General features: G+C 42.9%; 2 protein-coding genes across 6 annotated transcripts in view; one reads left to right on the top strand and one right to left on the bottom strand.

Moving 5' to 3' along the window:
- Nucleotides 1-12,945, top strand: part of LOC118514144 — a 182,098-nt gene that overhangs the window by 39,361 nt on the left and 129,792 nt on the right. The window lies entirely within an intron of this gene.
- LOC118514142 overlaps nucleotides 1-12,945 on the bottom strand; it is a 60,897-nt gene that overhangs the window by 37,482 nt on the left and 10,470 nt on the right. For 3 of the 5 annotated variants that reach the window (XM_036060746.1, XM_036060749.1, XM_036060745.1), the window contains 2 exons: nucleotides 3,576-5,908; nucleotides 972-1,121 (listed from right to left, as the gene is read on the bottom strand). In XM_036060746.1, coding sequence (XP_035916639.1) covers nucleotides 972-1,121; nucleotides 3,576-4,637 — 1,212 coding nt within the window. In that variant the 5' untranslated portion in view covers nucleotides 4,638-5,908. The remainder of the gene's footprint in view (nucleotides 1-971; nucleotides 1,122-3,575; nucleotides 5,909-12,945) is intronic. The other 2 variants (XM_036060747.1, XM_036060748.1) reach the window with 2 other exon arrangements.

Genomic DNA, 12,945 nt, shown 5'->3' with positions numbered 1-12,945 from the left:
AATTAAACAACAGTTTAAAAGTGCCGTAAGGGTTGTCATAGGAAGTCCTACACTGCCAAGAGTACTCCGAAAGTGATACGCATTGCACCCGAATCAACGCTGGCAAACGAATGCATAGTCGTTTATTTTACTCACGAAATGGCTACGAAGAAGGGGCTGCTGCTACGGGAACTCGAAACAACCCACAAAATGGTGGAAAATGCAGCCTTTAACATTTTCACAGCTAAACGGCCGAGTGAGGCAAACGCCGACAGAGTTTTCATTAGCAAATTAGTTTTCTCAAGCCTTTTGTCGTCATCGTTGCCCCAGAAGTCGTTGACGAGCAGCCGGCCCACTCTTGTCCTAGCGCCATTTTGTTGTTTTGACGCTGGTGGGGAGAAAGCTAATTGTTTCTGTCATTGTTGAAATTTGATGCCATCCGTTTATGGTGCTACCGCTCTCGAAACAGTTGAAATTAGGCCGTTTAGCTTCGGGTCTGTTGAATTCAAAGCAATTCTCTAGTCACTCGAACCCTCGTTGGGATGGGTTGCGTGGCTCTCTTCGTGTTCTTGGAACCGTGTGTGTCGGAAGATTTTCGATTTGCGTATATTGGGATCTAACGGGAGAGGGAATTTGTTGTTACAGTACACCAAAAAGCCTGGAGGACCATCCATGTATGCTTTCATCTCGTCGAACGTTTTACTGTCGTTCGTTCGTTCGGGACAGGTGCATAAGCGAAATGTAAGCAAGCGTTACGACCGTTACAAAGTCTTCCGAGATAGCTGTAGGCAGTGTGGTTGGAAAGTCTTTTCGCGTTCTTCGCTCGTACGCACATCGTTAAGGCGGTGTGAGGCGTCAAAAACATGATAAAGACGCCAATAACATCCCACGGCTCTATATCGAGACGATCAATTCAACCACAGCAAGCACAAACGCAATAAGGATGGGTATAAAATCACAGTCGAAACGAAACGAAACGAATAAACACTTACCAACTTGCCCATGGAGCCGAACTTCTTCTGACGGTCCTTTTCCAGCCGCAGCAAAATCTGTGCGTTCTGCTCACACGTGTAGGTGTGCTGGCGAGGATTTTTCCTGTCCAGGCTGTACTGATATAATGGCCTTAATGGATTCGGTATTATCTGTAAATATTTGATTCGGTGAAAATCGAAACAGAACGACATGAGCATAGGCATGCGAGAAGAGAAGAATAATGGGCTGTGAGGAAGAAGCGGCTAATAAGAATAAGGAGAACGTTGGAAACGAAGCAGATGAAGCGTATGAAATCGGAGCTGAGACTAAAATTGGGTTGAAAATAGTCCTATCAAACGGATAAAATGGTGAGAGTAATGTGCAGTAACTTGGCATAATGTAATGGGTTTGAAGGCATGAACTACGGGCCTCATCATCAATTCCTCGAATCTAGAGTAATGTTGAATCCTGTGTCGAACGTTTCAGTGGACAGAAAGGCAACCAAACTTTGGAATGAAGTCGGACAAACACACCGAAGTGAGAGCTAATTGGGAGGCCCAGGACGCCAGCAACAGTAATAGCAATGATAGATTAGGAGACCGTATTGGTGACACTTTCACACGTCCACACTTCCTGTTCGATTAGAGTGTTAGATGGAAAGAATAGACGTGATTGTCAGAGTAAAGCAGCATCAACTGTTTCGTCCATTGACCAAAATTCCATCTCAAGAGGAAAACCTGCTAGCAGAGTTGTGTTTGATATGTGAACGGTTCCATTAGGCATGGTTATTGGTCAATTTGTGTAATTGTGAGCTTGATTTCGGTTATTGAGAGTTGATCCTGAATGCTTTAGTGAACAAGTAACCAAAAGCATTGAAACGTTCGTTCATGAAAGCGTGTCGAAAGAAGGGAGGAGATAGCCTGAAGTGTTGGAAGGCTTTATAGCCATTTGAGGATATCAATTTCATGATGCTTTCGGTGTAGACGTATCTTCAAAGAACAAAATGGATGATGAATCTATGTCTCAATTCAGGATCCCGTATCGATTTGTGATATTTTGATGCTGGCAATACGGATAAATTTGCTTTGATTCTTAAATTTGCAGAATATTTGAGGTTATAGATTCTTATCCAATGAAACTTAAAACATTATACGTGTTCAGAGACGCTTTCAAAGGACTTAAACATCATGGCAACTGCTAACTGGTGAAAGTAATTACATCAAGTTACAGTTTATACTCCAAGAAAAACTTTTCAGAGGAATGCTTAACCTCGAGGGGATAAAACCATCCAACAGACGCTTTCAAATAACTAAACCGCTTTTGGCAGATACCTCTGGCTGTGCTACTTGACCTAAGAAAATCACCATTAAGGTCATCGTCTATTTTCGTTAGGCTCTGAGACCATTTTCCCATCAACACAACACTCTGGAAAGCAAAAGAATCAGTCGAATCGACGTACTTGTAGAAGCAATAACACTGCTCAAACTGCCGAGAACGTTGAAAGATGGATTTTCAATTTGAATCTCACGCCATAAGGCGCGATGTTTAATCTAGCTTATTCCATTTCTGATCTCCCACAAAGCGAGGGCTTTTCAAGACTTCCCAGCCAATAGCGCCGGTAACTTGAAGTCGCATTTTGTTCGCGTGTTTTTCTATTCCATTTCTCAGCTCTTCCCTTGCTTATGCGCAGTGGTTGGCCTTGCCTTCTTCTTCTGACACACCATCCAGCTGCCGTTGGGCAATATTGACGTAATATTTCGTCCTTGGTTTCTTCTCAGTCTCATTTTATGGTGGAGTTTCTTGGCCGGAAGTATGATGATAATGTGATTAAGAAAATTAATTACAAACTCCCATACCACCGACCTGTCGTGAGCCGACGGCAAAAGAAGTCATCAGGTCAGATGCGAAATGTCTGGACTCTCGTTCCCCATCGTTCGATTCTACAACCATTCATCGTGTAAGGGGGCGGTTGAGCTTGGTGGTCACAGTCGGAGTGTCAGAAGACGTTGGTCTATGTCTTATATAAATGATATTGACCCAACGGAAACGATTATCGACTAAAAATAGAGGAATCTGTGGAATTACTTTGTGAGAAAACGAATGAAATCTTCCCACGAGAAAGAAGATTAGAAAACGATCCAGTGACAGAGATTATCGCGTGGTCGGAGCCACATTAAGTTTAATGGCCCACCAAGCAGGATGTGTTTATGAGATCGTGAAAGATTAAACATGAGATTATTTTGAACGTCTTAATGGAGTTTGGTTTGAATATGGAGACTGAAAGGGCTTTAAGTTTTTCGCAGCATGAGTTGTTGCAAAGAAAGTCATAAATCACAGACTCTCATTTGCACCGTGCGTCATCTGAGCTACGCAAGAAATAATCAAAGAGGAAAGCACCGACGACTCTTCTTTGTAAAAACTAAAAACTCTTTGTATCAAAGCGACCGTCAATGATTAACCAACCATAAAGGTCATTTCATTCTCATCTATCTACCGATGTCTCTCTGGCCTACCGAGGTTATCGCAAGGTTTGAAGAATATGGATGAAAACAGAAATGAGGACGAGGGACACTGACGGGAAGCAACGGAAAAGAAGGAAATTCCTGTAATAATGACTCACTTACCTCGGTTTCCGCGTCGCAGCTGCACAGTGACAGGGTGCTTAATCCGCCCGGCCCTCGTTTGAGGCTGTTCCGACTCCCGACCGGATCCTGATGGCTGCTGCTGGTGGCATTATTCAATATCGAACCTCCACCACCACCGAAACCACCGGCGCGCGTCAACGTGGCCTTTGCGGCTACCGTGGCCGAGATGGGATAGATGGACTGAGTCGGCTGGACATTGTGGGGTTGAGCCTGCTGCTGCTGATGGTGTTGATGCTGATGTACGCGATAGTGAGTGTGATGCTTGTGGCGATGGTTTTGCTGATGTTGCTGCGTCTGCTGCGGTTGCTGAGGGTGCTGGTAGTCGGACTGGGACGATGAGCAGGTTGAGTAGGTATCGTTGTCACGGTGCTGCTGTTGCTGTGTAGGATGTTGTCGAGAGTACTCGCGCAGCTTCTGCTGGTGAAGCAGGACCTGCGATTTTATCATGTGATCGGTGTTATTTACATTTAAATTGGATTTGCCGCCGTAGCTGTTGCGGAGCGCGTGGAAGCGTTTAAAATCGTCACTGAGCGAGGCTTCCGTTTTGATGGTGGGTGCTAAATTTGTCCCCGGAGGTCGGCCACCGCCGCTGCCTGTTTCAAGAGTGTGCTGCGTTTGTTCCGCGGGGCCATGGGAAGTCGACTGGGAGGTGCTACTGCTGGAGGTTTTCGACCAGCTCTTGGCAAGACCGGAACCGGCGCCGGATCTCGTACAGGTCGTTCCGGTCTGTTGTTGCTGTTGATGATGGCCGAAGCTACTGCCGACCGGCCTTGCATCCGCTCCGAACTCCACAGGGCCATTAGAGCTTCGGTCCAGAGTGCTTGTGTTGGATTTTTTCAATCGCTGATGATGACTATTGTTGCGTTTCAACGAACCGCCCGTGCTGGAACCGGTGGCAGCGCCATTGCCGGCCGCACGGCCATGTTCGTTTGCGTTCGATCCCGTCGAGTGCAGCACCGATGGGGTTTGCGCTGATTGCGGATCGATCTTTCCGTTGTGTTTGTGCAGATAGCTTTGTTTGGTGCGATTAATATCGGTCATTTTGTGATGACCGCGAGTTGGTACGGTGTGGTTGTTGGAGAAACGCGACTTAATGCGATTTGAATGGCACTGTAGACCAACTTTGCGTTGGTGTAACACTTCAGCGCAATCGTTTTACATTTAGCACCAATCGAAATATTGTATTACTTTCTATCATAACTTTAGTTACTTTTAGCTCGCCAAATACGCACAGAACACACTCAAAACGTTCCTATTTAAGAATCAAAAAAATGTAAAAAATATAATAACTTTCCCAAGCTCACGTCAGCAACCACGAAAGCGACCAAGATATGAACACATCAATGTTATCTCCATGTAGCCAATCTTCATAGCATCCAAAGCTCACAGCATGCCACAGTAAAGATCGAAAGAAACGGAGCAAAAAACCAATGGAAAACCCTTCCGGCTATCCGATGGTTGTGCCGTGGAAATGGAAGGAAAATGTGAAACAAGCTAGCAACGAGCGTACGGATTATCTTCCAGGTGCATCGGATTGCTAAGTGTTACGGTTGCTATGGAAAAGGTTAAAAGCATCCCTTGGCGTTAGTAGAAGGACGGTTCCAGCTCCAAAAGGCCTTTTCGGATAAAGTGGCAGCCGTGAGCAATGTGCATTGGCTTGTGAATAATTTACATTCACAAAAATGTCTCTCATTGGAAAAGAAATGCATGGACATGTGATCCTTCTGGTGGAGAAGCATACATCTCTTCTAGTTGGTTGGTTCTCTTATTTGTGACTCATTACGATAGTCCAGTTCAAGTTTTGTTCCCGTAACGCTTTCTAGGCTCATTCGGATATTCTGGTATAATTTCTAGCATTCGCCTTTTTCGCCGGAAGATTCTTCGCCAATGCTTCAACTATATTACTTCAATTATCCTTTGAACCAAAGTTCAGTCGCATGGAGGTTGGGATCCCTGTTTGCCGACAATCCTTCCAGAAGACAGTCAAGGATAAGTAGAAACCCTTATTTCCGTTACCATGGGGAGCTTCGTGTGTTTGTTTCATTGGTTCGTCATTGCGGTTCTTCTTTTAGTGCAATCACCAACAGAAAAGTTGTTACGTATTTGGACCAGAATTTCCGGAGAACGAAAGCTTTGCAGGTTAAACATGCTTTGCTTACTATTTGTAGGCATGAGACTACGGAGGTGGGCTTGAGTATCATAGATAAAAGCTTGACTGGAATTGATGAAAAACTGTTCCGAAGTGTACTTGTTGTTTTCCGATAGATTTTCATCTGGGTCACACTGAGAAGTTGTAAGGCAGCATGGAAAACCTGCAACCGATAGAGAAAGAAACTTGTTGAAGATTTATGCAAGAAACGCGTTGGTGATGCGTGCATAATGGTGTTTGTCTGAAGATTGATGGTTGGGAGTGTGGGATAGTTTGCTCAGCACGATGCGTGTTAATATGTTTACTTAGGACCGTCTGTTTACCCACAAAACAATACGTTTGATCATGAATTATGCCAACCATAATCGATGGATCAAACATTCTTGCTTGGAAAAATATATCTACTCTTGAATTTCCTGAGGCCAACGTTACTCAGAACTGTTTCAGAAGGAACTTTAGTGAAATTCAAATCTCTTACAATTAATGCATTGCCCTATTAGGCAACGCCATCAACAAAAGTGCAGGTGAAAATATAATGAAGATAGTGAATATATATTTCAATTAACTGGCGCCGGTTTGGGTAATTGAACGAGTGTAAAAAAATCTCTAAATTAAGGCATTTCACCGAATTATTGAATAACGTTGGTTTTAATGAGTGAACGTTGGAGCGCGACCTTTGCTATTAAAGCAGACTCTGGAGTTATGTATTTTATTGCACTTTCCGCATTATAATCCTCTCTGATGACTATTATTACCCTGACGGTATCATTTTTTACCCTCGTTTTGCTCGTGAGCGCTTGTGGTTGATATGTTCATTAAGCTTGTAAAACAATCGTAGACATGACGTTGGAGTGTGTTTTGCGGTTGCTGACCGGCGGAAAAGGCTTGTTGTTTTGATAGGTAGATTGAACTCGAACCTGATGGTTAATTGTAAAATAATACATACGATGGATGTATGTTCAATGAGGCTTTGTGAGGTTCTGTAGTGTAGCAGTGAACAGGAAAGAAAAAAGTCCCAATCATATTTGCTGTAATTGCTTTCGTGCTTGATGGTCATAAATCTGTTTCGTTTCGGCTCATCAAAACTGTTCTCCGTAACTAATGGGGTTTTGTTTCGTGTCATGGGACGGAATTGATATGTATCGCGACTATGATTTATTAGTGTTGCTGAAGTTATTTTTTCCAATCGAAAAGGAGACAAATTTCCAATGTATTTCGCTGTGTTTCTGTGCATTCCTAGAAAAAACCAACCATATTAGCAGTCATACAGACAATAACGAGGTGAAAAACTCTGCCAAACAAAATATTCGTTTGGCTGCCACAAGTACGCGCTTTAAAGTATTTTATCCATTCTATAACAAATTTTAAGAGCTCATTGATAAGTAAAGTTAGAAAGATAAACATTAACCTTCCAGGAACAGTTCACTCGAATGACTGAGCGTAAGTGAATTTTAGGTCCAGTGTGCGTTTTGTTTCTGTCCTACAGATCAATCTACCGGCTGATGCTCACCGTTGATTTGCTTGTTCGTTTAATCATGATTCCAAACATTTGGACCAAATTCGGTGGAATGATTTATCCTATTAAGGCTGTTTCCGAATCAAGCGAACAAGCAACGGTTCTCAGCACGAGGCAGCAGCTGGAGCCAATGAAAAGAAAGAGAATTCCAGGCGAGGAAACCACGATAATGTATTTATGTAGCTGGTGCTTATGGTGAAGCGGTAGATGCTCCAGCTAGGCAAGGGTGCTAAGGATCATCGGGCAACGGAAAAGACTCGGCTAAGCGCTCGGCTGTTGGGCAACGGGCTAACGAGCACACTTGAGATCCGCTTCAAGCTAATAGTGGTAGCTATGGCGTGTTCCTTAAAGCTCGTACCGATGATGTTGCCGTGAGCAGGTTTCGTCCGTTCTTCTTCCCATCGTTCCGTATTAGCCCTTGTTGATCGCGTTCAAGTGCTATTTTTGTGTCGTGAGGATATTTTTCCTTCCAGGAGTATGTGTTCGTTTGGCTACACGCGCTCTCATCATTGGTCATGTGATTAACGCCGGTTTTGTTGCGTGATAGCGTTTCAGCAACGAGCGGTGAAGTCACTCATGCGTTAGTCAGGGTGAGCGTTTGGGCTGGGTGTGAGTTTCGTCGATTAATGGAGAGGTATAATTTTACCAATAAATGTTATCATTGGGTTAGTTCATTAGCTGGAAAAGAGAAACGAAAGGTGACGGCTTCATGTCTTGCTGGTTTTGGTTGGAAAACGTGAGGATATTCCTGAATGTGGATGGTTGATGGAGACGCCTGGTAGCTCATGATTAGAGGGGTTCCTTGAGATGAATTGGGGATGATGTTGGTGTTTTAGTATTAAATGAAGTAAACTAAAAGGAGAAATTTTCTCCTTATGCTATCGCAACCTCTTAACATTTTTTCTCCACATGAAAACCGTTTCTACTGGAAGGACTAAAGAGATTGTAATAAAGTTTGTGGAAACAAATTAAACCCGCGTTTAATACCAACAACATCCTGAATAGGATTCCCGATGATTGTTTCTGTGCATGAACAACATGGGTAGCTCGGCACTCGCTATCATGATCGATAATTTGATTTATCGATCAGGATTTCCTCAGGATACCCTAAGCTTTCGATGCAATTTTCACGTTTCCCCGCGAGTGTTACCGTCATTTCCACGAGCCAACCGGGCCAAAATAACAACCGCTTCCGACTTACATAAGCCACGCAATCACGAATTCCGGTAAAACGGGCCTAAATCAATAGCGTTTTGCCTCCATTATTCGACGCGGGGCCATGTTAAGTATTGCGGACGTGCCTCGCATCGAGCAGTATTTGACTTTCCGGGGAGTTTAACGAATTTATTCATCGTGCAGTGAACTTGCCCCGGTGCGTGACTGCGCGGGATTTGTGCCTCGGCTGCCGTAAAAGGATCAAATGGGATGAAACACGGAATTCCTTTCGATCGGGAAACAAATCACTTTCGCCCGCAGGGTTGGCTTCCGGAGATTGGCCGTGGCAATGTATTTGATCGTGGACATGAATATATGTGGCGATAAAAACTGTATGCTACCTGGCGTTGGCTAAGGCCCTCAAATCACAGACGGAATCGAAGAAGATTAATCTTTGCTGGCAATGAAAAAGAATCACTTTGTTAAATGGTCAATAATTTTCGTTGATGAGGCGTTAAGAGCTGATGGAAGTTTTCTAAACAGGCGTTTATAGGGTAATAAGAAGAGGGATCTCATAGTTCACTTTAATAATTGGCTTTATTTATGAGGCGGTTTAAGAAAACCAAAGCTGCTTTAAGTTCATTAAACTCTCTGGAAAATATATTCACGAGAATTTAAAATAATCCCTCACGCTCAATCGATTAGTGCTTAAACGAGTGTACACCTTTCGTTTCCCAAAAGTTCAATCGATTCATAATCGACCGAGGGCTTATCCGAAAGTTTATTCGTTCGTTTTTTCGTCTGCCGGTAATTAAATCCCACGAAGGATTAGAAAGTTCCTCATCATCACCGGCTTATCTCGATCATCGGATTCAAACAAAATAGAGAACCGTATATGATTCATTTATATCGAAGAGGTTCTCGCAGGACCAAACCCTTTCTATGTGTGTCGCTTGTATGAATACGCAAATGAGGGATACGCCTCGTTTAGAGCCTTGAATGGCTAACCCGTTCTTTTTATCTGCTTTCCTTTTTTCTAAATGAGGGACAAAAACAGGCCAGTCGGACAAATTTGGCACCAACGACTACGAACGATATCGCTTGGCAAGTGGGAGAATGTGTTCACTTGCCTTGTGTTCAAAGAGTTTCATAAAAACAGGGCTTACACGTAGCGGGTCAAAGAGTGAAAAGTGAATAAATATTCTTTCGCATCAATTAGTTACGCAAATGAGTGTCCCGAACTGCTGGACCATTTGACCTGGGGAACGAGTAGACATGGAGAACCTTTTAAGCCTCGTTTGATGGGCCTTTGGAACTTTGAGCGATGTCTAAAAGCAGTGCGATTTTTTCACCCGTGTTTGATGTACGTGTTTGATGGCGCCCAAACAAAAAGATGGCCAGTCATAGGCCTCGCTGGACGAATCTCGTTTGACGTGTGATTACGAGGTCGGCTGGGCTGCTAAAAGTGACAATAAATTGAATGTAGGTTAATTAATCAAATTGCTATCCTGACCAGTTCTGACAGCTGCCAGAGCTGCCAAACTGGTATCAAAAGGTGGCCCAGGGATGGTGGGATAGGGTCGTCTGAGTATGGGACGTTACGGGCCTACAAAATAGAGTTACGGTGTCTATGATAGAGCGTCCAAATAAGAGCATCGATCAATAAAATGCCGATGCTGCTTGCAAAGAGCAGAAAAACAGCAACTCTGTGAGTATGTTGGATGCATCGATAATAGGGCATTGGCGGCCATTAGAGCCGACGACGGAATCACCATCAAACGCGCGCGCCCACTAACACATGTGGTGTGGCTGTGAGCGTAAATTGATTTATGATTTATTCATCAAACATAGCTCAGGCATAGCGTTCTGGAACCAGCAGGGCAAACACTTCTCGGACACTTGGCCGATGCTTCCGATGCTTGCCGGAGGCCGTTGCCCTCACAAACAACTAATCCAATAACCGTAACATAAACCACAGACATAGCAACATCCTCCTATAACTTCACTCGACGGTGTCTGGATACATGGCACAACATTTTCTCTAATGTCGGTGTATGTGTTTGTGGATTGGACGTGTTGCTTTCCCAGCAAAAAAAGTATGCTTATCCTGTTCCAGATCTCGGAGTTGGGAAAATAGAGCTCGAGAAACGCTGTATATGTTGGCTAGATAAATGTTATGCGCAAACCTTGAGCATAGCAATATTCCCACGCTCTGTTTTTATACTTTTTACTTTGATTCCATGAAGTGTAGGTTGTTTTTGCTCTGGATTTTATCAGTCCTCGTTTGGAGTACTGTAGTGAATGTGAATGAAGTTCAATGGCCCTGTAGTTTATCGGAACCATTTTTGCAGTTGAAGTTGAAGTTTTCTATCGTGTTCTTTGTGTAAAATTATTAGTATGCAAAGCTGTTTGATCTAACGAAAAAAAATTTTCAAAAAATTAAACTAAATTTTATATGCAAAAATAATTCAATCATGTGGTGCAATTTGTTAAATAGATCACAGAAATAAATGTTTATTGGAATAAATTCCCACCTATAATCGATACTGGTTAAACGCTTTTCCCCTGTTCATATGCTTTAAATCTAGTTTATAATGCCATTTCACGCCCCAACGATGTTCGGTGCGATGCATTTTAAAAATGCATTTATAATCGCTTGATTGGAGACGCTTGAGCGAGCGAATTGCTCTTTTCCGTACGCCGTCGGAACGTTCTGCTTGCCCTGTGTTCGAGCAACCCAAGCGTGCCCTAGATGTGAAGAAGCAGAAGGAGCTCCAGGGATCCAGATAGAAGAATTTATAAGTCCTGTGCATATTTTCTAGGTGCCATTTAATCGTTGAACCGAAGCACCGGAGCAAGATGTTTGCAACCGTATTAGAGCCATGGCAAACAGTGGAACAGCGGAGACAAGCTGTTTAATGGATTATTTTATTATGCTTTGTTGCACAAAATAAGTTTGTGACTGCACAAATTGAATCAGACGATCGGGGAGTAAATTGAATTGATTGGAAGTAAAACGAATTAAACAGGGAGCGATTTGATTTTACCATATTCAGGATTAAAAATTCGCTTGGCAGGTGCTTTGTAACCGATGCAGCCGAATCTTCTTTAAAATGCACTCAAGTAAACATCTTGAACTTGAGCCAAAACACTTCACACAAAAAGGGGGTGTTCGGGCGGGTTAACGCGAGCTTGGCAATAACGTAATGACCACTTTAACGGCTACAATGGCAGCCCGCTGAACTGGGTCGACGAACATGAATAATGCATCAAAATTGGCAGTATTGACGTCGTGGTGATTGAAGCCTTTGCCATCGTCCGGTAGCTTGATTAATGATACGGTTCGAAGTTAAATACATCGGAATGTTGAATTATGGTAATTGTAAGGTTGACAGCGGCTCCAAGATGAAATAAACGAGCCCAAAATGAAATCTGCGGTTAATGTGCTGCGAAATGGCTATTTATGGAATCGGTTTATTTGAGGTCAATTATGGGCGCATTTATGTTGGTGGGCAGGAAAAAAATGATGGTGCAAATGATGGTGAAAATTATTTATTTCGTATGGATAATGACGACGACAATAGGCTAAGACTGTTGGTCTTATTAATTGGTATATAAAATGAATTTAAATGATTGTTTGCTCATCATTAGCAGATCGCTGGTTCATCGAACGGAAGCAGAATTTCAATGTTACAAGCCTGTTTTAACAATGAATCTATCGTGTTATATTATTCTATTAAATTTACTACACTTTTGAAAGGATAACAATCCCGTCCATCACATCATGATAAGATATAATTCAGATGAAGCTCATCTAAGGCTCATATGCAAGACACACACTGTTGATCTAGTTGATTGATTTGCTAAAAATTGTAGGGTTTTAGCTTTTCAAGCATCAATTTTAAGCAATTTTGATTGACGTTAAGCAAGGTGAATGTTTTCAGGCGAAAAATAACACACAGCATACATTGTCTAACCATGCAACGTCGATACTTTGCACGGGAATATGAACCATGTTTGATTGTTTTTTAAAGCTCATGAATATGTGTAGCTCATCCCTACGCCGGCATGTTTCCCATGGGACTTTGTTCGATGAAGCGTTCGCATAATGTCAAAAATCGACCGATACACTCGGTACATTATGCAAAGTATGCTCATGTCGGGGAGTTTTGCAAGCGTTGCAGGAAAATCGTTCCATCGTTTGCTGACTAAATGTTATCCAGAAGTTGTTGTTGCTGTGCTGTGGCCTCTTACCATCGTGTTGGTGGTGGTTGTTTGGCTTGGTCGGAAGTTTTCTTGTTGCTTGCTGATGCTGATTTTCATCCCTTCAGTCCAATTCGATCGAATTTCCCTTGCAAGGAAGCGGATATCCGGGGATGGCCATGTTCGGAGAGTTGGAGTTTTTCTACACGTGCTTCCAAAAACGGTCATTCATCGTTGTTGACTAACGGAAACATGAGTAGAGTTAGGGAGAATGGGTAAAAGAGTGAAGAAAGAAATACACAGAAAAGAACCAAAACTTTGGAATC

This window comes from Anopheles stephensi, chromosome 3, assembly GCF_013141755.1.
Source record: "Anopheles stephensi strain Indian chromosome 3, UCI_ANSTEP_V1.0, whole genome shotgun sequence".
In the NCBI taxonomy this organism is placed as follows: domain Eukaryota; kingdom Metazoa; phylum Arthropoda; class Insecta; order Diptera; family Culicidae; genus Anopheles; species Anopheles stephensi.
The sequence above is the reverse complement of the archived record's forward strand: the minus strand, read 5'-3'. Positions and strand labels throughout refer to the sequence as shown.